The sequence below is a fragment of the Crocodylus siamensis genome, chromosome 15, assembly GCF_052110815.1.
Source record: "Crocodylus siamensis isolate JL-2025a chromosome 15, ASM5211081v1, whole genome shotgun sequence".
Taxonomy (NCBI): domain Eukaryota; kingdom Metazoa; phylum Chordata; order Crocodylia; family Crocodylidae; genus Crocodylus; species Crocodylus siamensis.
Genome location: NC_143409.1, coordinates 45122613 through 45145358, shown reverse-complemented (window position 1 = coordinate 45145358; position 22746 = coordinate 45122613). Strand labels below are relative to the sequence as shown.

General features: G+C 43.5%; 1 protein-coding gene across 7 annotated transcripts in view; it reads right to left on the bottom strand.

Annotated features, from left to right (window-relative positions):
• Positions 1-22746, bottom strand: part of MYO9A (myosin IXA) — a 394408-nt gene that overhangs the window by 155269 nt on the left and 216393 nt on the right. For all 7 annotated transcript variants that reach the window (XM_090030154.1, XM_090030158.1, XM_090030161.1 and 4 more), the window contains one exon: positions 21156-21245. In XM_090030154.1, coding sequence (XP_089886280.1) covers positions 21156-21245 — 90 coding nt within the window. The remainder of the gene's footprint in view (positions 1-21155; positions 21246-22746) is intronic.

Below are 22746 nucleotides of genomic sequence, written 5' to 3'. Positions count from 1 at the left end.
AACATGAGAAGACAGCAGGATTAGACTATGTACTCACTGAGATAATATGACACATAGGACCCCTTGCAAGGCAATGGCTCCTTGATCTGTTCAAAGCAGACTCCAACACCCTTGTTCTATCCAATGCATGCATGCATGATAAATAAACAGTTACCACTGGTGTGGAAAAAGGGAAGAATAGCTCTGTTCAAACCAGGGAAAGGCCTTTAATCACCAAAAAGTTATAAAACGATCTCTCTCCTCAGCACCACCTACAAACTCTACAAATGTCATCCCGCGACAAATTTCACCCTTGGTAGATTCCGAACTTACATAAGACCAAGCAAGTTTTAAACCAGGTTGGTCCTGTGCAGGCCAAGTACTAAGCCTCACACAGCACACTGAAGATGGTTTCCAGTGGAAGTTGATCACCAGCACAGTGTTTGTTGACCTACCTGTTGCATATGATATTGCCCAATACTGCATCATGATCCACAAACTGTACCTTATGATGATAACTTAGATCTAAGCCAGACCATCCATAGCCTCACAGTTGTAAAAACTTCCTCTTGGGGAACAGGCACTTCTTTGTGGAACTAAATGGCCAGAAAAGTACATGGGTCTTCCAAAAGGACAGCTTACCACAAGGCAGTGTGCTCACTCTACTTTTATTCAACATCATTCTACATTAACGATCAGTCACTTCCTGCCAAATGTCATTATTTCATCTGTGCTGATGATCTCTGCAATACCACACAATAGAAGAATTTTGAGGACACAAGGAAGATTCTGGAGAAGGCACTGAACAAGATGTCAGATTCTTCCCTAAATAATGATCTCAAACTCAACCCTAGAAAGACCCAAATCTGTGCTTTAACATCTGAGAAACTGGGATGTGGAAGGATACCTGAATGTCCTCTTGGGTGACCAGTGTCTCAAAAAATCAGAAACATCCAGTTTACTTAGGAGTAACACTGAACCGTACACTGAGTTACAAAAAGCACATATTAACTACCAAAGGCAAGGTCAACATGAAACAACATCCCATGTAAGCTCACAAATTCCAAATGGGGAGCACATCCTTCCACCCTACATACTACTCCCTTAGCACTTTGTTTCTCTATAGCTAAATATGCCTGCACCACGTGGGGACGTTCAAGTTACAGCAAACTTATTGACACCGCCTTAAATAATACATGCAGATTTATAATAGGCTGCCTAAAACCCACCCCTGTGCCCTGCCTATATGCACAGCACCCTCTTACATCAGGAGGAATGTAGCAGGCAACGCTGATGGGCACAAGTCAGATAACTGCCACCCATTCTACAGACATCAACCAGCGCACCATCATCTCTCAATAAGAAATACCTTTTTGTCCTCTGCCACACCACTGACCACATCACCAGAATGAGATAGAACTACCCTCTGGCAAAAAGAATGGGAGAAACTAGATGACAAAGCTCTTGAATGGAACTGGTGAGGAATTATCCCCCCCCCTTAAGGGGTTGGCATTCAGCTCTTAACTACAAACAACACACATGGAGAAGCCTAAACAGATTGAGAGCAGGTCTTGGTAGATGCAACTTTCTCATGAAATCATAGGCCTCTACACAACCAATATGTTTGTCAGGAGAAGAAAACCATGAATCATCTTCTGAGTTGCCCTGTAGCACCTTAATGCACCCCACAAGATCTCTCAACACCAACAGCAGGAGCAGTGGTCTGTGCAGATTATTGGGAGCAGGCCATATAGAAAGGCCGGACTGGAGACATGCCGAAGCAGCAGCAGGCACTCCATCTGCAAAACCTTAAAACCTCTCCCTTGTTCCTTCATTTCCCTAGGACTCAACTTAAACATTTTAAGAGACACTTCTAATGGCTCAGTGAAAAATTACACCGAAGAAGTGAGAAAGACCCTCAGAGCTACTAACCTCCTGTCTACAATACAAAGTTTTGCAGGCATTAGATACATCAGCTGGAGGTGTGACAGACCCACAGTCTGGATGCAGCCTGGACAACAGAAGAGGAGTTCTGTTAATTTAAATCAGTGGGAGACAACCTTCTTGGCAGGCGTGCCGCAAATTAGCACCCTCCCCAAAAGCCATTTGAATCCCTTTTCTTTACCCCAACTGCTGCTCAGCTTTCTGCTTCCTGCCCTGTGCTCCCTGCCTGACCCGATTCTCTGCTTTCTGCTCCCTGCCCTACCTGTCACTGGGCTGCCAGTCCCCTCCTCAATCTGCTGCATGCCACATAGAAAGGCGGCTCGTACCACTTGTGGCACCTATGCCGCAGGCCTACCACCTGATTTAGATGAAGTTATTCAGGGAGGTGGTATCGTTATGTCAGCAGAAAAAACTCCTTCTGCGGTCATATGCCACATTACCACAAAAAGGCTTGGCTCACAACGGTCTACCAGCAGCTCTGTAATGTAAGCAACTTTAAGAAGATCCTCCAAGCTGAGGACAGTCTCCCTCTGCAGATGTCATTGACAATTTTGTTCCATCCTTTCATACCAGACTGTCTCTTGCTCCCCCTTACCTACCGATGATTTATTCCAGCACTCCTGCTTATTTCTACCTTGTATATTTTTTCACCCTACATGCTAAGAAGCTACACATGTATTAACAATTCTATTTTGTTTGGTGGTATTTAGAACTCCAGAGAGGACAGATGGGAAATCAGTCACATAAAACACCATCGCAATTTAGCTAAAAATAGCCTTGGCTATCATCCATTTTAGAGCCGATTTAAAAATTCCTTCTCTGAACTTCAAGTGTGGTAGCTGAACACTGTAATGTTCTGCTAACCCTGAGAGCCTTTTCAGAAACCATCTCAATTAAAATCTCTGGGAGAAAAAAATCCTCTTACATTTTTGCAAATGAATTAAATCTCAAAATAGCCTTATGAATTAGGTACAGATTATCTCTTATTTGTAGATGGAGAAATGGAGTCCAAGAGCTCCACTGACTTATCTGGAAGAATAAAATAAATTGAAGCACATCAGGATTGAAGTACTAACTACAGTGTACTCCCTCTTATTACAGCTAATATCCAACACTGATCATAATAAAGACTTACCCCCAATGTCCCATCAATGTGCCTCAATCGAAAGGTGAAGCAACCACATCCCTAAAAAGAAGTTCAGCCTTTGTCTATCATCCGAGTCTTGACCCTTCTACCAAGACTGACAACTCAAAGGCAAATTCAGGGTCAATACTGAATGCTAATATCTTAGTGTTTTTCCCTTAAAAACATTATTAGTCAGCTCTGCTCTAAGAATGCGACCAAGACTCTCAGCCTACACTGCGTAAGTCTATGAAATAACCCAAAGGTACTGTCATCACTATTTTAGGGCTGCCCTTTTTTGTAATTGTATTGCAGCTCTCTAGTTCTTCGGTAGTTTTCCTAAAACCTGAGCTCTTGAAGTCACAATTCCATTAAAAAAATAATTTCTATCCCTACCTGTATACTTGAGTCACAATTTCTGCTGCATCAAAACCAAAAAGGAAGCAAAAGGTCTGATATCTGGTTTTCTGCACTGAATCATCATTTAAGACTAGGAGTGTAGAAATCAGAAATTGTCAGTTAGCAATTTTCCTCTTTTAACACTAACTATATCAAGACACTTTCTGCAGGCCAGATCCAGCTCACCAGGCTCTGCAGAGGTCAAAAAAATCTGGCAGCAGGGGAGCAGCAGCACCATTAGTTGCCAAATGTCTGGCCCCCGGGAAGCCTGGTGAGTCAGTGGGGCTCTGCATGCTGGACAAGATGCACAGGGCTGGGACAGTGCAAGGCCCACTCTGGATGCAGTGACCTGCAAACCTGCCCTGTGCTACTCACCTGTCACACAAAGCAAAAAGTTTGAACATCACTGTTCTACACCAAGGCTAAAACTCTTCTAAGCAAAAGATGGAAATTTTTGGCCAATCTGAAACCATTAAGTGATCAGCAGAAACTGAACCTTCCTCTATTCCAAGTGCAAGGCACATTTCTTTGATCTTGCCTTCTTTAGTGTCTTTTTAAAAAGCACCTCAAAGCTCAGACAAAAAAGGGCAAAACAAAACCTCCCCCTAGCCAACATGCCCAGTCATAGCCACCCACACCCTGTACCAAAACCAAAACAGTTCTCCCCAGAGGGAGAGTATTAAAGCCCAACGAGCATGTGACACATGCCAGTCATGTTGCATAATGCACTACGAGAAAGAACCCACATGGTACAGTAATAGGCACCGGAGAACGTGCCGAGAATGATGCACTGTCACGCAGACCATGCTAAAACTGGTGGTAATAGTTTTTATTGCTTTTCTTCTGCATCCAGTTTCCACTGTAGCAAAATGCCAAGAGCACAAATCTATTCCGACTTTCTTGTGTTGGTCTGCTTTTTAATACACGAAACAGGCTAAAAGAAAAAAAATTAGCAGGTCATTGTGAGTTCGCAAAGCAAACAAAGAATAACTGAAGACTAGATAGCTGGAAAAAAAACACTGCAGAGAGAAAAGGAACCTACATTACTATTTTTGCAATATCACAACACCTAGGACCACAAAGTAAATTCACGGGGACTCCATTTTTGATAGGTCCTGCAAAAAACACGTAACAAAGAATAGCCCCCCTGAAGAATTTACAGTCTTCAATAAACCTCACAAGGATCAAGAACTCTGCCTGGATATCGCACTGGAAAGCAGGCTTGACCAATTGTTATGAAGCAGGAAGAACTTTCCTTGGTCTAGAACAGCAGTTGGCAACATTTGATGAGCAACAGGCTGAAATGAGGCAGACTGGCCCTTCTGACCTAGCCTCCACCCTGCTGCATGGCTGCAACACGGTCGAAGGCCCTTGCTGCTGGAACCCTGCAAACCGCCCCCATCTCCTGAAATGCTGCAGAAGACACCGCCCCGGCCCAAGGCTATGAGCTGGATGCAATGGTTCTGCAGGCCAGATCTGGCCCACAGGCTCATTGTCAACCCCTGATCTAGAGTTGTAATATCCTACATTGATGAGGCCAGAACTAAACTTGGAAACTTTTGCAGATAAGCTGCATGGGTGCCAGTTATACTGCCAAAAATGGTACTTTTGCTGGCATAGCTAATTCCAGCATTCCCCTACACCCCTTCTTCCAACCCTGACAGTATATGTGTAGTTTTGCCAGTATAAGAATCTATGTTAGAGACCACTGTCAAAATAACTAGATCACGTCCAGATCACATCTCATTAACCCTAGCCCCCCACCCACCCCAGGCAATATAGCTATGCCAGTAACAGTTTGTATTGTAGACCTGGCTTAAATTAGAAAGCTCTTAAACCTTTTCCTTTAAACGTTTATAAATAGTTTGTCTCTAGCTAATTCCAAGAAAATTCACCTACAAATACTGACAGATTGTGGGATACTATAAAATCTTCTAGCCTGGCCAACCAGGCTAAAATTACATTCTGAGTTAGACAAATTGATATATTATATTGGATACAGTAAATCTATTTCTATGACCTGAATTCAGCCAGAACTGAACAGCAAAATTACCCAAATTAAAAGCCATTGCAAATTTAATCTATGAAATATGAACTTCCATTTTTACCCAGGAGGACTTTTACAATCTTTTCCCCTATGCCTGAAGAATGCTTGTGCCCACAAAACTGCAATTAAAGAATTGTTTTTGCAAAAACCTAGTTGGTCTAATAAAAGATATCACCTCTATTACAAATTTAAAGCATCTTTTAAGCATCCATTTGCAACAGGGTACACTGGATGGCAGAAGCTCCCAAGAAGCAGCCTTCATAACAGTAGGGGGCCAAACTTTTTGGCAAGCATGCCATAAACTAAGTCCTTGTGCCACTCTAATCCCCTCCCCCTGCCCAAGCTGCTGCTCTACTTTCTGCTCCCTTCCCTGAGCTCCCTATTACTCTGCTTCCTATTACCTGCCCTATCTGCTCTGTGCTGCTTGCTCCTTTCCCAGTCTATCACATGCCACCTACAGAGCACATGTACTGTAGGTTGCCCACCTCTACTCCACAATATGTGGAATAGGGAGGCACATCACCGAACAGTTAAAACTTGATGGAGCAATATGTTTCCATCTGTAAACTGCTTATTCTGTGTATTTACTGGATATTCTTATATCCCACCAGAGCTCTCTTTCTTTCCAAGTCAATCACACCTCATACACCTGACACCCACACTTGTTGAAAAGACAGTTTACAAAAGGGATATACCACATATGCACACGTCTAGCATCAGGAGCCCTTGATATAGAGATGATCAGCATAAAACCCTAGAGACTTTAAAGGTATTCCATGACAATAAGCATGGACACTTTTTCCAGCAGAATCTTAGTACTATTCCCTATATATAGCTTAATGTAAGTGGGTATTTCTGTTTACGGTCCCATTACTATACAGAGGATCAAAGAAACTGAAGATAGAAGAGACTTAATTGCTGAGTCTATCCCCCTGCAAAGGCAGTATGTTGCCTCCCAAAACAGAACATGTAGGTACAGAAACTGGCATCCTGGTTTGGGTAAATGATCCAGTTTATCCATGTTCTGTAACCAACAATAGCCAGTACTAGCAGCTGCAAAGAAAATGCATGAAGGCATACAATAGATAGTTACAAATAACATGTTCCCAGTGAAAAATTTCTTCTCAACCTCAACACAAAGATTAGCTCATGTCCTGAAGTGGTAAAATACACCCTCCCACAAAAACCAGTTGTGTATATCTTCTTATTGTCGCGTAATATTTACTGTGGGACTGATATTTTTATCAAAATAAACGTCAACTCTGTGACTGAATCCTGCCACTTTCTTGGCTATAATGATATAGTGACAGCAAGTTCCATAAGATGATTGTATTCAATGTGAAAAAGAATTTCCTCTTACCAATTGAAATTTGCCAGTTTTTAAATGCCCCTTTGCTTTTGTAGTGAGACGAGATGAGCAGAAGTCCCCAGTCTACTGCTACTTCCCACTCTAACAATCTAAGACAAGTGGTAGAGACATAGTAGACTGGCAAGTACTATTCTCCCTCTGGCACTTGCTTATCTTAAAAAATGTTGTGTCATTAACAAATTTGGTCACTTCGGTGCTCAGATCCTTTCTAGATCACTTAACAATGCTGGTCACAGTATAAAACCTTGTGAAACACCACATATAAGGTTTTGACACAATGAAAATTGACCATTCGGTCCTACTCTTGTAAGGGCTTGCTTACACTAAACTTTTACCTTGGAGTCAACTGATTGCATGAAATTATTTCATGCTTTGTAATATTTAGTGTGGACACCCCTGAAAAGTTGTTCTTCACTACAGATTGCAAGCACATCTGCCCAACAAAATTTTGCTCGCATAGGTATATTAACTAGAAGTAGCCAACGCAAAAGTTGATCCAAGTAAAACCCCTGGTATGGATGCAGCTATGCCAAGAGAAATTAACTAAGTCAACATAAAGAAACCTAGTGTAGAAGTAACATTCTGTTACCTTCTGGATCACTCCTAGCACTTCTTCCAATATTGGTGCAACATTTTTATTATGTTTAATTTTTCTAATATAAAAGCTTCTTTTAATGAGACTGAATATTTTGCCAGCAATCTCACCCCTTCCTTATGTTCTCTCAGAAATCTTTACTGCAGACTATCTGGGCCAGATTAACAGATTAATCTAGAGGAATAGTCACCTGACCTAGGCTAATCACTCCTGTATATAATTAGTAAAGAATTGTACATTGCGTACTTTCAGTTCTGCTGTGTAGTTGTGTACACTTGTGGGGAACAAGACGAAAGGCCACTTCATAGAAACAGAATTAAGTAATAGTAAAAAAAATCTAGGGTTTTGGCACAAAATGTAGGGGTTGCTACAGTGAAATACGGTCCCATAACACCATGCAGTGGTGGTACAGGCTTTGTTCTTTTGCTTCATAGACTAAAGTTATTGTAGTCAAGCATCTGTTAACGTACATGAAAGCTATGACCCACTTTCTATTCTCAAGCAAAATTTGCAAGAGACTCATTTAATTGAAGCAAAGGGTTCAAAATAAGACATTTTATACAGTAATATAATTTTAGTAGATGCCCTAAAACAAGGACATTTATATTGCTGGGCGAGGAGACCTGAAATTCTAGCAAGCAATTCTAGCATTCTGGCAAAATGTTTTGCGTCCCAGATTATGCCACCACCTCCATCACCTAGCTCTTAAAAATGTTTGGATGAAATGCACAGTGGAAGTGCTTCACAAAGAGAACTAGATAGGGATGCAACATAAGACTAATTCTTTTCCTCCTCTTGCTCCATGTAGTTTCAGGTTGCAGAGACCAGCTATGGCATACCACTTTGTTTCGCTAACAGCTGCTCTGCCATTCCTGGGCATGAATCCAACAGCTGGGAACACGCACAGCACAGGACAACTCAGTAATAGTCACAGGACAAAAAAAAAAAAAAAGGAGAGCGAGAGACAGACCATTAGGTCAAACCAAACCTGCTCCCAGCCACATGCTACAGTATTTCTCTGGGGACTAATACTTTTTTGAGAATAAATCTTTGACCACTGTATTAAGAGCAGGCACTTTTGTTTCAATGACAAAAACAAAACACAGGGATCACCAAAAACTATTCCTACTCTTCACAACTGCTTTTCCAGCTATCATAAGGATGGGGCATGTTTTAGCATGCAATGGCCAACCTACAGCATTAAGTACTACAAGTGACAGTCTCCATGTGTGGCACCGTAGATTGGGGAGGGGACAGGCAGCACAGTGGCAAGGAGCAGAAAGCAAAGCAGCAAATTGGGCAGGAGAAAGCGATGCAAGTTGGGCAGGAGAAAGGGATGCAAGTGGCACTCAAGGAGCATGTAGGGCTAGTTTGTTCCAGGGATGCAGGCTGTAGCTGTATTAGTCTACAGGCAAAAGGAATCAGAACTCATGGAAGAGGTGATCTCTTTTAGATCACCTCTGCCATAAGGATATCTGCTGCTCCAGGAAAAAAAAAGCTTTTATATCTTTCATATTCCTTTGACAGTACGCTTTCAAGTTTGACTCTAAAAATGTGAATTCATTCATGATCTAAACTTTAGGGATGAAATACGGTTTAGATTGGGAGTACCAATTAAAAGGGTAAAGTAAAGCAGAAAAGCAAAAGTTGCAATTTGCCACTTACTTGATCAGTGCCAGAAGGCTATGAATCGAGTGAACTACAGGCATCAAGGTAAAGTTAAGTCTAAGAAATGATTTAAAAGCAGATGACAGGGAGTTTTTCCTACATATGGTAGGCACCATGGAAAATGCAATTAAAAAAAAAAGGAAGCAGCCAGTGACCAAGGCTGGCATTATTGTCAGAACAAAGCTAAAGAGCCAGGACTGCAATCAAATATGCACAGTGCAATGGTGTAATGTTTTACAAGTGAAGATAAGGGGTCTGTGTTTGATGTGGCAGAAAAGGAGAAGCCAAAGGAGGGATACAAGGTGTAAGAGAAAGCTTGTTATGAGGGTTTTGTGGAGGAGCAATGTGCATGAGAACGTGTCTGCAAGATGGCCAGCTAGCAGATTCACAACTGCTGGTCACCACCTGTTTGAACCAGTTAGAGTTTGTTTTGTAGTGACCTTGTGACCTCAAGTGGAAAAACGCAAGTCGAGTGGAAATTTCCCAAAGATACATGTGCATATATGCCTATGTATCCCTATATTTGCATATGTATGACCTGTTGGTATAAAAGGTGCTACCGAACTCAGTTCAGGGGAGCTCTTTATCTACTGGGCACTGAGTGATCCCTCTGCAGAGAAATAAATCATCTTGCCGACACTCCCTCATTCTCTGCCTAATTGATCGCGGCTAGGAATGAGCCCAGCAAAAGGGATGCGATCAGTGCTCTTTGGCGTATGAGCACACCCTTTGGTGTATGGGTGCTCCGCACTAGCTGATCCAATTTCCCCTACAAAGAAAAAGGTTGATGTAGGTCAGAACTGTAAGCCACAAAAGTGAATTGATTTGCAGGAGAAAACATGGTTAGTGTCAACGCAAGATAGATCTCATTAGTCAAGTTACGAGATAAAGGCCTGCTGCACAAGAGCTTTGGCAGTTGGGACAGAGAGAAATCCAAATGTTTAGATCAGTGTTCTCAACCATGGCACCCTAAACTGCTGCAAGATCCTTTTATGAGTGCCATGCAATATCAGCACTGCTAAGTATGCAAACAAACACCTACATGTGATTCACAAGATAAACCTAGACATTTCAATTTGGAATCAAAAGGATCAATTACGTTGACTTGTCCTTCTGAGCTCTTTGCAACAGAACTGCTCTATCACTTTTCCACAGTCAAGAAACAAGTGTAAGATAAGGGCTCCCACTTCCTAAGGGGTGCCTGGAGTCTAGTGAGGAGTCCCTTGCATTGACAAGTGTTAAGAATTTCCAGTTCAGATAGCAGCATCAGGAGTTGGATGTGGCCTAGAATAGGGATAGCCAACCTGCAGCAGGAGTGCCAGCCTGTATGTATGGTGCATGATGGCTCAAAAAGAGGACAGGCAGCACAGTGGCAGATAGAGCAGGGAGCAGAAAGTAAAGAGCATTGCATCAGGCAAGGAGCACAAAGTAGACAGGACAGAGCAGAGAACAGTGCAGGGAGCAGAAAACAGAGCAGGAGATCAGGCAGGACAAGAAGATTGGAGTGGCACTCAAGGAGGGTATGAGGCACATCTGCCAAAACGGTTGCCCCCTCATTGTTCTGTAAGCACAGCTCTAGGGAGAGGGGCAAATTAAAGATGATGCCCACATGGAAGAGATGAGAGAAGGGAATGACTTGGAAGACATCTGGATTCTAAACAGGCACTACTGCCTTGTCACACGTTGATCCTGGACATGTCAATTAATTACTTACTCTCTTAGTTTTTCCTCTGTAAAATGGAGGAAAATAAAACTTCACAGGGAAGTTAGTGAGGATAAATTCAACCAGCTCCCAAAACAGGTCCTGTACTCCGAACACGACAATGGCCACCACTCTAGAGGTGGACAAAAGCTATTCAAGAACACCTTGAAGGCCAATCTGAAGAAATGAAATATTAACATCAATACCTGGGAGACTCAAGCACTGAATTGCTCCTAATGGTGCCATGATGTATGACAAAGCATTGATCATTTCAAGCAAGTTCATCTCACTCTGGAGGTGGGCAGATGAGAGACACAAAGGGAAAGAGCTGTGATCCCCAACATCACCAAGATCTACTTCTTTCCCCCAGAACTATTTGTCACATCTGCAGTCAAACACGTGAATCGCAGATTGGCCTCTTCAGTCTTCTACAGACTCACTGATGATTTCCCTACCTACTGGAAGACTCTCAACATTATATGGAGGAATTGTCCACAATAACAACAGTCAGACAGCTCATCTTTATACAGTTCTTCCCCTTATACCTCCAAATACACACATTGATTTTTCTGGAAGTCTGTTACCTTTGTTATTAGCTATGTCAACTTAGAAATTCACTCTAGACAAAAGATTGTAGTCGCTGCCAGACAATCAATGTAGCATCCTGAAAAGCAACCCAATCTTTCATGTGTGTGCAGCCCTTTTAATGAAGTTATCTACAACATAAAGTTTCTAAACCTTAGCTCCAGACTAAATTATGCAGCCATCCTAAACACAATTGAAACACCAGCCAGCTACAATGAAAAGGAAAAAAGGAATAGTTCCTGGAGACAGCTCTACAGCAGACAACCCTCTGTGCGTCTGAAGATAAGAGGAAGCTTTCAGAGGTAAATACAAGAATTATTTGTGGGCAGAGTGTTCTTGTTCATTTAAATATCAATAACTGTTAAACATGTGGACCAAAAACAATCCTCTTTCACTGAATGGCAGCACCTGCACACAGTGTAATGCCTAGTTAGAATTTGGCTCCCTCTGTTTTTCATAGAAAGATTTTCTTTTCAAAGGGCTTCCAAGATCGTGTGTGCAAAATATTTGTGCAAAAGTATTGATTACCACCTGTAAAGACAGCTCCCCTTTTCCCTAGCATCTCGTTAGAGCTGCACCTATAGCTCCATAGGCAAAATGCTGTCCTCTGAATGTTAATGTGAGAAAGTCAGATGCATGCCCCCATATACAACAAGCCTTGCTAACTGAGGAGCCAAAGGAGCTGTAGGACACAATTGTTTTAAAAGAATTTTCCTCAACCATTCTAGTTCTGACACATCCAGTAATTCTTACAATAGCAAGGAGATGGGCACAGTGTAAGAAAGAAGAATTCAGACTCTAAACTACAGCTTGGTCCGCAAGTAGCCTATTATCTTGTGCTATTAGCTTCACTTGAAATCAGCCCACTTATTTCTTATACCATTTCTGCATAGGGCTAAATACAATCCAAGGAAAATGGCATGCTCTGCAGGTATCACAGTTCCCTGAGACTCACAGGGACAAGAACTGCTGATGTGCAAAACCCAGTGCACATAGGGTGTGGACAAATGTAACAACTGAAACATTTGCAGTGGAATAGGGAGGTAGAGGGAACTGGGGCTGGACTGCATAGAAGCAGCAAGAGTCCCAGAAGGCAGCACACATCTGGCAGGGTGTAAGCCCAACTGGCTGCAGTAGGGTCTCGGTGGGGATCTGGCAGTATCCCAGGATCAGGCAAGCTGTCCAGCTGCTCTCCCTCATGCAGAAAAAGCAAACAAAAAAAATGCTTCAAAACTGTACTTCTTGTAAAGAGTTACTGTTCTGGACTCCTTCCCCCACTTTTGGAAAGGGGCTTGTATAGTTATCTACCTGGCCCTTTGAAAGGAATTTCAGAACTTTTGAGCCCCAAAATTAATTGCATGTTAAAAATTAAGCCTTTTTTCTTTTCAGACATTTTAAGATCACAGTCCTGTATATATAATTGCAACGTAAAATGTTACCGTCTAGCAGAAACAAATTGGGATTATAGCTTCAATTCTCATTTTCCGAGACAGCAGGAACTGGAAGTACTTTCTCAATTGGGATGGAAATAATTTAACATCCCTCTCCAGAAACTACAGTAGCCAAGTCACAAAGAGGCCTAAAGAATTCTAGAGACAACAAGTCAGCCAAGCTTAACCTTCTTCAGTAAAACTATATTGATGGTTGGCTCAAAGACATCCCTAAAACCTTGCATTTTATTGCACAAACTCTTACTTTATATGAGGAGGTAGGGGGTTACAAGTGACAAGTTTTAAAACATCCCAAAGTACAGTAGCCTTACCATTTTCATGGACTCATAAGAACAGAACTGAAAAGAAAGAGTGGAGATAAAGCCCAGTGTGCATAAGCAATAGTGTGCTTACCATCACAAATCACTGCTCATTGCAAGACGCTCTCATTACCAATGCCGTGGGATCGCATTTACAAACAATCCCAGTTTGAAGAGGTTTCTTCCTCCTGTATGTAGGGACACTGCACTGTGTATGTTCAAAAGACTATGTACCTTAGCACTCAGGGACACATTAGTAGATACCTTGGGATGGACTTGTTGGTGGCTGGTTCTATCTGCTATAGCTTTCCTGCCACTGGTAAGGCCACTGCTAACATGGACTCTGAAACCACTCTTATAGGGTGCTTGGGAGGGGGCGCTTTAATTACAGCAGCTCCGAGAGCCACTCTAATTAAAGTCCCTGGAGCGTCACATGTATCAGTGTCCCCTCACTGAAAAATGGCAGTGGGGACACTAACTAAAGCTCAAACATACTTTAGTTAAAAGTGGCCCTGCTGCCATTTTTCAATGCAAGGACGCTGATGCACATGATGCTGGAGTCTGCTGGAGTACAGTCATTACTATTCTCCAGCAAACTCAATTAATCAAGTCTGCTCCAATGTACCGTAATTACAGTGCATGGGAGCAACCTCAATACATGTGTATAAGCACCCATAAAATTAACCTTTGAGTAGGAAAGGATGCTTTGAATTCTAGAAAGGGCAAAAAGGGCAAGGTCAGTTATCTGTTGTAGAGACTTCCCAAGAACAAGCTAGCTATCTATGTACCTGGGCTTCACATGTCTCTTGAAGTAAGCTGTCCTTGGCACCAACCCTTGAAAATGACTAGTTGAAAATGACAACAAGCCAAATGCTAGCAAATTGTATCGCTAAGTGAGACTATACCCCCCCGCCCCCCCAGTTTTATTTATGCAAGATGGATTACTTGCTATATGAAAATAAGCATCCTGGAGGTTGCAAGTACCTGTCATATGGATTTAAAGTTGGAATTACTGAAACTAGAAATACCATCCCAAGATTGAACTTGTGAAAGAAGTTCAGTTGCTTAAAGAATAGCAGCCTGCCCTCTTCTAGGAAGTTAGAAAAAAATAGGAATAAAACCTGCTGACCAAAGATTCTTGATGCATTTCCTGCACTGCTCTAAGACTGCAGCTCCTAGGGAAGCCTATTCTTGAGAGAGGGCATCCTGCAAGGGAACATGGAGGTTGGGTGGAAGTTAAGGAGGATTTTAAACTGGATCAAATAGCCCACAGACATGATTTCAGCATCCACTACTCCAGAATGATGGTATCCCAGACTTAAGAAAACAAATTAAAATGTTCCTGAAACAGGGGAGACAAAAGGGAGATCTAATAAACTATATGCTGATCCTAGCTGAGGAGTTAAACCTGTTGTCATGACAACAATGAGAGCTGCTCAGAGGATGTGACTGTAGATGTGATCATTTCCTGCTCTGAAACTTCTGGCAGCTCCTAGATGGTTCAAGCTATCTACACCAAGTGCAACATAGCGATCTCATTTCTATGTGGTGCATGAGTACACGCTCATAGGGATATCAGCAAAGCTCAAGCATCCTTTGAAACCTAAAGTCTCATTAATCTTTACATTAAAAACTGAAATACTTTAAGCTTAGATAATCAAGGCACTCATTCATCCACAGGGTGCAGTGTCAACACACACTTACAGATGTATGCACTACAAGTTCTCTCTCTCTTCTGTGCTTTCTTCAGGGATTTCATCAGAATTTGGAAACACAATCGCCAACATCTGGTCATCGGTAATTCTTAATTATAGATTGATGACAAAATTTTGTAGCAAACTTGTGTTTCTTGGAATCCTCATCTTGATATGTAGTTTTTTTGCTTGCTTTGTGTGTGCATTTCATTAGCTGCTGTGACAACCAACAATCCAGACATACAGTGTATGTGCAACTACCCAAGGATGTGGAAAGGTACTTGCAGCTGTGCTATGCTCTCTTTCGATAACAAAAAAGAAGGCAAGCATTTGCCAGAGTAACTTAGCAGACTAACACCATCTCTTGATGGGCCTTGTGATGCAAGATGTCCACGTACACAGGATGAAGTCCAGTAACTACTTCTGAACTATGTCCATTGAAATCTCCATTCTGTCAGTCATGCTGCACAAAGCCTGTTCTGGAAATAGGTGATGTTGCAGTTATCATAGACTCATCAGAAAATGAAAAGATGAGTCCTCCATCGAATAATCCTCATCAGTAACTTGATCATGTTTAGATAGCTACACTGCAGTCTGAGCTGATGGTGCCCTTTCTTAGGAATAGGAATACTGGGATGCAGAAATTGGTCTTCTAACTCCATGAAGGTTCACAATGCCCAAATAAGATCGAGGCAGACAACGGGCATATGGACTAGAGACCCATAAAGGGGAATATTGTTGGAGCTCTAAAACCTGGGGTAAAAAGTAATTAGTCCTAGACCCATACACATCAGGGAGAGGTCTGAATATCTGGACCCTAGGGAATGAATTGGGGTCACTTCCTTAAGCCAGAGGAAGAAAAGGAGTTACTTTTAAAATTAAAGTGTAGCAGCTCCAGTTCATAGATTCATAGGAAAAGAGATGAGAAGCACTCCTGGCTTACAGAATTGTATTTTTCCCAGGTACACATACCCCAGCTAATTAGCATCTTCCAAGTGCACAGTAAAATTGGTTCAGTCCCATTCCCAAAGTTTCAATGACACAGGAGTTTTTAAGTAGGTGTTATGCAGACATAAGTGGAACCAATGAACTCCTAGCCTCCTTCTTCCTCCTGCATCTCCCCCAGCAAGTAGAACTGAGAATCTGTATCATCGTGTGACAGGTTGCTAGGCACGTATAGAGTGGAGGGTTTAATTCTTATGCTCTGAGGTGTAACCAATAAAAGGGCAGGTTATAGCCCAGTCTCTTGCCTCTTTATGTGATGGGGGCGGGGGAAGAGTAGTAATCCTTTACCTGCTAAGAGGGACTGGAGCATCACTAGGAAACATCACTGTCTTCATTTCATGTACAAAAATGGAAGGCAAGCTTCTGAATGCCAGCCAACATGACTGTGTGACTGGCAAGTCTTGCCTGACCAATTTCCTCTCCTTCTATGACCAGGTAACTTGTGCCCTGGACAAGGGAGATGACATGGACATCATATATCCAGATTTCAAGAAGGCCTTTGACCTAGTTCTCCATGATGTCCTCATTGTTAAGCTAGGGAACTGTGGCCTTGATCATCATATGGTCCGATGGCTAGACAACTGGTTATGGGGTTGGACCCAAAGAATATTAGTCGACAGGAGCAAATCAACCTGGCGCGGGGTGACCAGTGGAGTCCCTCAGGGCTTGGTACTTGGGCTGGTGGTCTTTAACATCTTCATCAGTGATCTGGGTTTGGGAGTCCAATGAAAACTGGCCAAGTTCAAGGATAATACCAAATTATGGGGGAGGGAGGTCACACCACAGAACAGGTTAAGGATGCAGGCCAACTTGGACATGCGCGCAAAGTGGGCCGACCAAAACCTGATAGTCTTCGATGTTGAGAAGTGTAAGGTGCTGCACCTTGGTAGAAAGAACCCCCAGCATACCTATAAGCCTGACAATGCTACACTTGCTAGTACCATGACTGAAAGGGACTTGGGGGTCTTGACTGACCACAAGATGACTATGAGCCACTAATGTGATGCTGTGGCTAGCAAAGCTAACCAAACTCTGGCGTGCATCCACCAATGCATCTCAAGCAAAACCAGGGAAGTCACCTTCCCGCTTTACTCGGCCCTGGTGAGACTGCAGCTAGAGTACTGCATCCAGTACTGGGCCCCCCGCTTCAGGAAGGATGTAAGGAAGCTTGAGAGAGTTCAGAGGAGAGCCACTCGTATGATCCAAGGCCTGGAAGGCAGGCCATATGGGGAGAGGCTGATGACTTGGGACTCTTCAGTCTGGAGAAGAGAAGGCTCAGAGGGAACTTGGTGCCAGAGGACTGGAAAAAGGCCAGTGTGGTCCCCATATTCAAAAAAGAGAGGAAGGAGGACCCAAGAAACTATAGGCCCGTTAGTCTTACCTCAGTCCTGGGAAAGCTCTTTGAAAAAATTATCCAGAAGCATATCTGCGAGGGACCAGCAGGGGAGAATATGCTTAGCGGCAATCAATGTGGGTTCATTAGAGGCAGGTCCTGTCAGACCAAGCTGGTGGCCTTCTACGACCAGGTCACCAAATCCTTGGAAGCAGGTGTCACGGTGGATGTAGTCTTTCTGGACTTTAGGAAGGCCTTTGACTGTCTGTCACCCCATTCTCATTAAAAAATTAGGCGACTGTGGTGTTGATACCTACATGGTCAGATGGGTCGCTAATTGGCTGGAGGGCCGCACTCAGAGAGTGGTGGTGGATGGGTCTTTTTCGACCTGGACGGATGTGGGCAGTGGGGTCCCCCAGGGCTCAGTCCTTGGGTCCACAGTGTTCAACATCTTCATCAGTGACTTGGATGAGGGGGTGAAAAGCACCTTGTTCAAATTCGTGGATGACATCAAGATGTGGGGAGAAGTGGGTATGTTAGAGGAGAGGGACAGGCAGCAACTAGTTCTAGACAGGTTACAGGGGTGGGTGGATGAGAACAGGATGGGATTCAACACTGACAAGTGCAAGGTACTGCACCTGTGGAGGAAGAACCAGCAGCATACCTACAGGTTGGGGAACTCCCTTTTCCTCAGCACAGAGGCAGAAAAGGATCTTGGAGTCGCTACTGATTCCAAGAAGAACATGAGCCGCCAATGTGGGGATGTGGTCAGGAAGACTAAATGCACCTTGTCATGTATCCAGATGCATCTTGAGCAGGTCCAAAGAGGTGATCCTCCCCCTCTATGTGACATTAGTCAGGCCACAGTTGGAGTACTGTGTCCAGTTCTGGGCACTGCACTTCAGGAGGGAAGTGGACAGCAATGAGAGGCTCCAGAGGGGGCAGCAAGGCAGGCCCTACAAAGGGAAGCTATGGGACCTGAACCTGTTCAGCCTCCACAAGAGAAGGTTGAGAGAGGGTCTGGTGGCCGTCTATAAACTGGCCAAGGGGGACCAGAAGAGGTGCTTGCTCCTACCCTGGGGGTCTTCAAAAGAGGGCTAGATAGACACCTAACTGGGGTCGTTTGACCCCAGCATTCTTTCCTGCCATGGCAGAGGGTTGGACTTGATGATCTGCTCAGGTCCCTTCCCACCCTACCTGCTATGAAACTATGGTGGCAGCCTACAATTACGTGAAAGGGGTACATCAAGACCTGGGAGAACAGCTGTTCACCAGAGCTCCCAAAGGGATAACAAAGTCTAATGGCCATAAACTCTACGAAGACCAATTTAAACTAGACATAAGAAAAAAGTTTTTTATGGTGCGTATGTCCAGGGTCTGGAACAAACTCTCCCCAGAGTTGGTGCAAGCACCTACTCTGGACTCTTTCAAAACAACAGGTGGATACATTTCTTGCTGGGATCACTTGATCCAGCTGACTTCCCACCTATGGCAGGGGGGCTGGAGACCTGATGATCTCATGAGGTCCCTTCCAGCCCCTAATGTCAATGAAATCTACGAAAAGGGGTACTCAGTAAAGGGATTGCAACTTTCCCAGAATTCTGTCTCTAAGCTTGCAAAAAAATCCTGTTCACAGAAGGGCTGTAGTTTTGTCTGTCAAAAGACTGAGCAGTACCTGGTTCCTGATAGTGTTCATCACTTAGTACAAAACCCTCTATGTAAAGGGTTCCCTTGCATGCAGTTAAAACTGTAAAGGAAGGTCACCGTCTAAATCCCAAGTGATTCTAGTTATGAACAGCAATGCCCACAAATGTGGCACTGGATATGCTGAGATCAGCCAAGGAAATCCTGACTTAAACCTACTACTAGTAGTTAAAAGGTAACAAACTACATATTCCTCCGCCATTCATACTTTCAGAATCAATATCTGGGAACTGGGGTGCTGGTAGCATATCCATACTGTGCTGTAACTGGTACCATGGGTGTGGCTCAGTGTTAGAATAAGGGTAGTTGGAGAAAGCTTTTTCATTAGCAATACTATATTGATGTTTCTGATACCAAAAACCTCTACCTCGTCACCAGATCATACAGACAGGTTACTGGACAGCACTGGCACCAGGAATCTTTATGTGGATATACTGATATCAACAATTTCTGAGTTAGTGAGGAAGCTGGTCTTGAGGTAACCAGTCCCTGAATAAGTGTCAGACTGATTTTTTGGGGTCTTAAATTACCCTTTCTTGAAGCAATTCTAGGGGATTCATTGATTCTTGAGGATAAAGGTGGTAAAGGAAATAGATCTCTTCCCTTTAGAGGCTTGGTGTTACTTCTTCCTTCCTGCCCCTCATATTTTATCAGATAGGAATACATTAAATCTGTGAGCAGAGGAACCAGTTTGGAGGATGGGTTCTTCAGTCCCAGGCACCCAAAGCTTTAATAGGGATCCAGTATTTTCTAAAAAAGGGACATCTTCAGATGAGACTCCCTAGCTCTTTCGATTCTCTTCGAGAAATATTTACAAGTAGCATATCTGCTGTATGCCCTTAACTAAGGCTCAGTTAGCATCTGGTATCCACACCCTCAAGATGTGTTGTTACCTTACACAAAGGGCATTATTAATAAAAGTCCAAAATTTTATGTTCATTTATAACAACTGGCCCTGGTACTAGAGGAGTTGCAAAGGATTTCTTTTTCACAGAGGAGAGAGAGGGAGAAAGCACTTTAAGAATATCTAAAGTTAACCTGAATAATCGGCTGCTTTGCATAGATTTCACACTGCAAATTCTGACTCATGGCCACAGACAATGAGAAGGAACTGAGGAACAACTAGCTGGTCCTATTCTTTATGGTTTTGGGTGGAAGATAGAAGGACACTGAGTGCAGGTAGAGCCCCAAGAGACACTGTTGAATAAAAAAATCCAGGACTCACTTAAAAAAAAGAGAGAGAGAGAGAGAAAAGCCTACCTATTTTTGTTCTCTGCTATGTTGTTTATTTCATGTTCTGGAAAGCACATTTAAAAAGAATAATTTATGCCAACACAGTAACCTGGCCTAGATTTTTATGCGGAAGTCCAAGGTTTGACTTGCTGCAGTGCCTTCCTCGTGGGTAATGGATAGCATCCACTACACTCAAAGTAATCTTCTGAGCAAATTTAAGGGCTTATCTACATGGAGGAAAGTTAAGGCAAACTAACTGAAGCTGTGAAGTTACCCACAGAATTAAAGAACACTAAAAAACCCTTGTGTGGATCTGCTCATTGAGAAAAAGGGTCCTTAATTCAATGTCACTTAATCTCTCTTGGATCCTCCTTTAACTTCAGTGCATGTGCACAAACATCACCCTTTTCCTTAATTCATCCTATCAGCCCAGGCCGAAAGCCTTTTGGGCAAAAAGGGATGCAACAGACTCATTTACTAATGCTTACTCCTAAGTGTTAAGGAACCAGGATGCAAACTATCTATGCAAAATGAGACTCCTTTACGCAGGAGCATGCACAGCGCCCCCCCACACCACCTCCCTGCAAAAGCAAATCAGTGACTGGTGCACTTGCTAAGACTATCAACATTTTTTCAGCTGGGACTCCGGAGAGGGCTTCTTTGAGATGAACAAGGGCTACAATGTGAAGAGGGGCAATACAGACCACCACCTGAAAATGCTCTTACTACACACACAGCATTTATCATGTATCCAAAAAGCCATTAAAACAGTTATGCATCCCTACATAACCATTTGCAGTATCTGCTTTCCAAGAATGTAAACACTGCTAAAGCTGTGACAGGGTGAAGGAGCAGAGTCAATTGCCTCGAGACATTCTCCTCTACCAACTTTCCCTATATTTATTTATTTTTAAAGGTCTCGAAAAGTCAGTACTGACCAAAGCTGAGTGTACATTTCAAGCTCTCACACTAGAGCACTGAAAACCACATTAACATTCCTCCAGTTTAAAATAAACACTACGTACCTCTGCTAGTTTGTATGGTAAAATGAGCTTCTCCCCCACTGTCACTGTCTTTCTGGTAACCAGTGCTTCAAACAGCATCTCTTCTTTCACCTAATGTAAATAAAAATAGCAATGTTAATTAGAACAATGCTAAAAGCAGATAAAAAGGGCCACAAGGATTTGTCAGTCATTGAAAAGCTGCAAGAATAAACCAGATGTTAGGCAGCCAATATAAATTAGTATGTCAACCTGGCACTAGAAAAAAAGGCAGAGCTGCAAGCTTAAAAGAGCTTGATTTTCTATATTCAGTTTCCAGGGTTTTGCAACTGGCCTCCTTTGTTAGCATTTGTAGCTTCGATGTTCTATTTTTATTTTTTTTTGCTTTGCTCGGTAAAAGAAAAAAAGCCCCATGAGACTTTCTAGTGTGATCAGGATGGGTTACATAATAATAATAATACGTGAACATATTGGCAAAAAGGTGCTATCACTTTAGAGAGAAGCATGCAAGTAAAACACACCAACTTGATAAGACTTTCACAGAAACAACAAAGCAGCAGAGAAAATGAGGGTTGGAAGGGACCTCCGGAGGTCACATCTAGTCCAACCCCCTGCTCAAAGCAGGACCAGCCCCAACTACATCATCCCCGCCAAGACTTTGTCCAGCTGGGTCTTAAAACCTCCAAGGATGGATAATCTATCACTTCTCTGGGTTTACTACCCTCCTAGTGATAAGAATTTTCTAATATCTAACCTAAACTTTCCTTGCTGCAACTTGAGACCATTGCTCCTTGTTCCGTCACCTGCCACCACTGAGAACAGTCTACCTCAGGGGTTCCCAAACTGTGGATCACAACCCCAAATGGGGCCACAACATGAGCAGTTGGGGTTAGGAGACTCATATACCCACAGCAGGGCGCAGAGATGCAATGGGGCTGGACTAGTTCCAGGCAAGAGCTACCTGCACAGTGCAGTGGGCAGGACCCAGCGCAGGAGGGAGTGCTGCCTCATCGTGGCAGTGGCATGGAGTTGTGCCCCCACTGCTGCCAGGCGAGCAGGGAGTGCCTCAGCTTGGTGGCGTGGTGCTCCCTCCCACATCAGATCCTGCCTGCTGGGCCATGGAGCCCCGAGGGTGAGGGCAGCAGGCCAAGGAGCCCCACACCCGCAGCAAGGGGATGGGGGATGATATGGGAAGCAGCCCCAATACTCCGCTCTGGCCACGTTAGCTACCACTTCCTGTGAGCAGCAGCCAGGGCTTGGACGCTGCTGGGGGGGTGGAGAAGGGCAGGGGTCTGCAGGCCCCAACTCTGGGGCACCTGGGACAAGTGGGAAGCTGCAGGTTGGGAGTGAGCGGCACCGGCAGAGCCAGGGGGGTGCGGGTTGGGATTGACAGGCATTGGCAGGCAGGACCAGGGGGTTGTGGGTCAAGAGTGAGGTGGTGGGGGGCTGCAGGTTGGGAGCTAGGGGCCATGTTTGGGAAAAGTTTGGGAAGCATGGGTCTAGCTCCATCCTCTTTCGAACCCCCCTTCAGGTATTTGAAGGTTGCTATGAAATCCCCTCAGTCTTCTCTTCTCCAGAGAAGACTGGAGGCTGAATACAGAGTGAAAACAAAAAT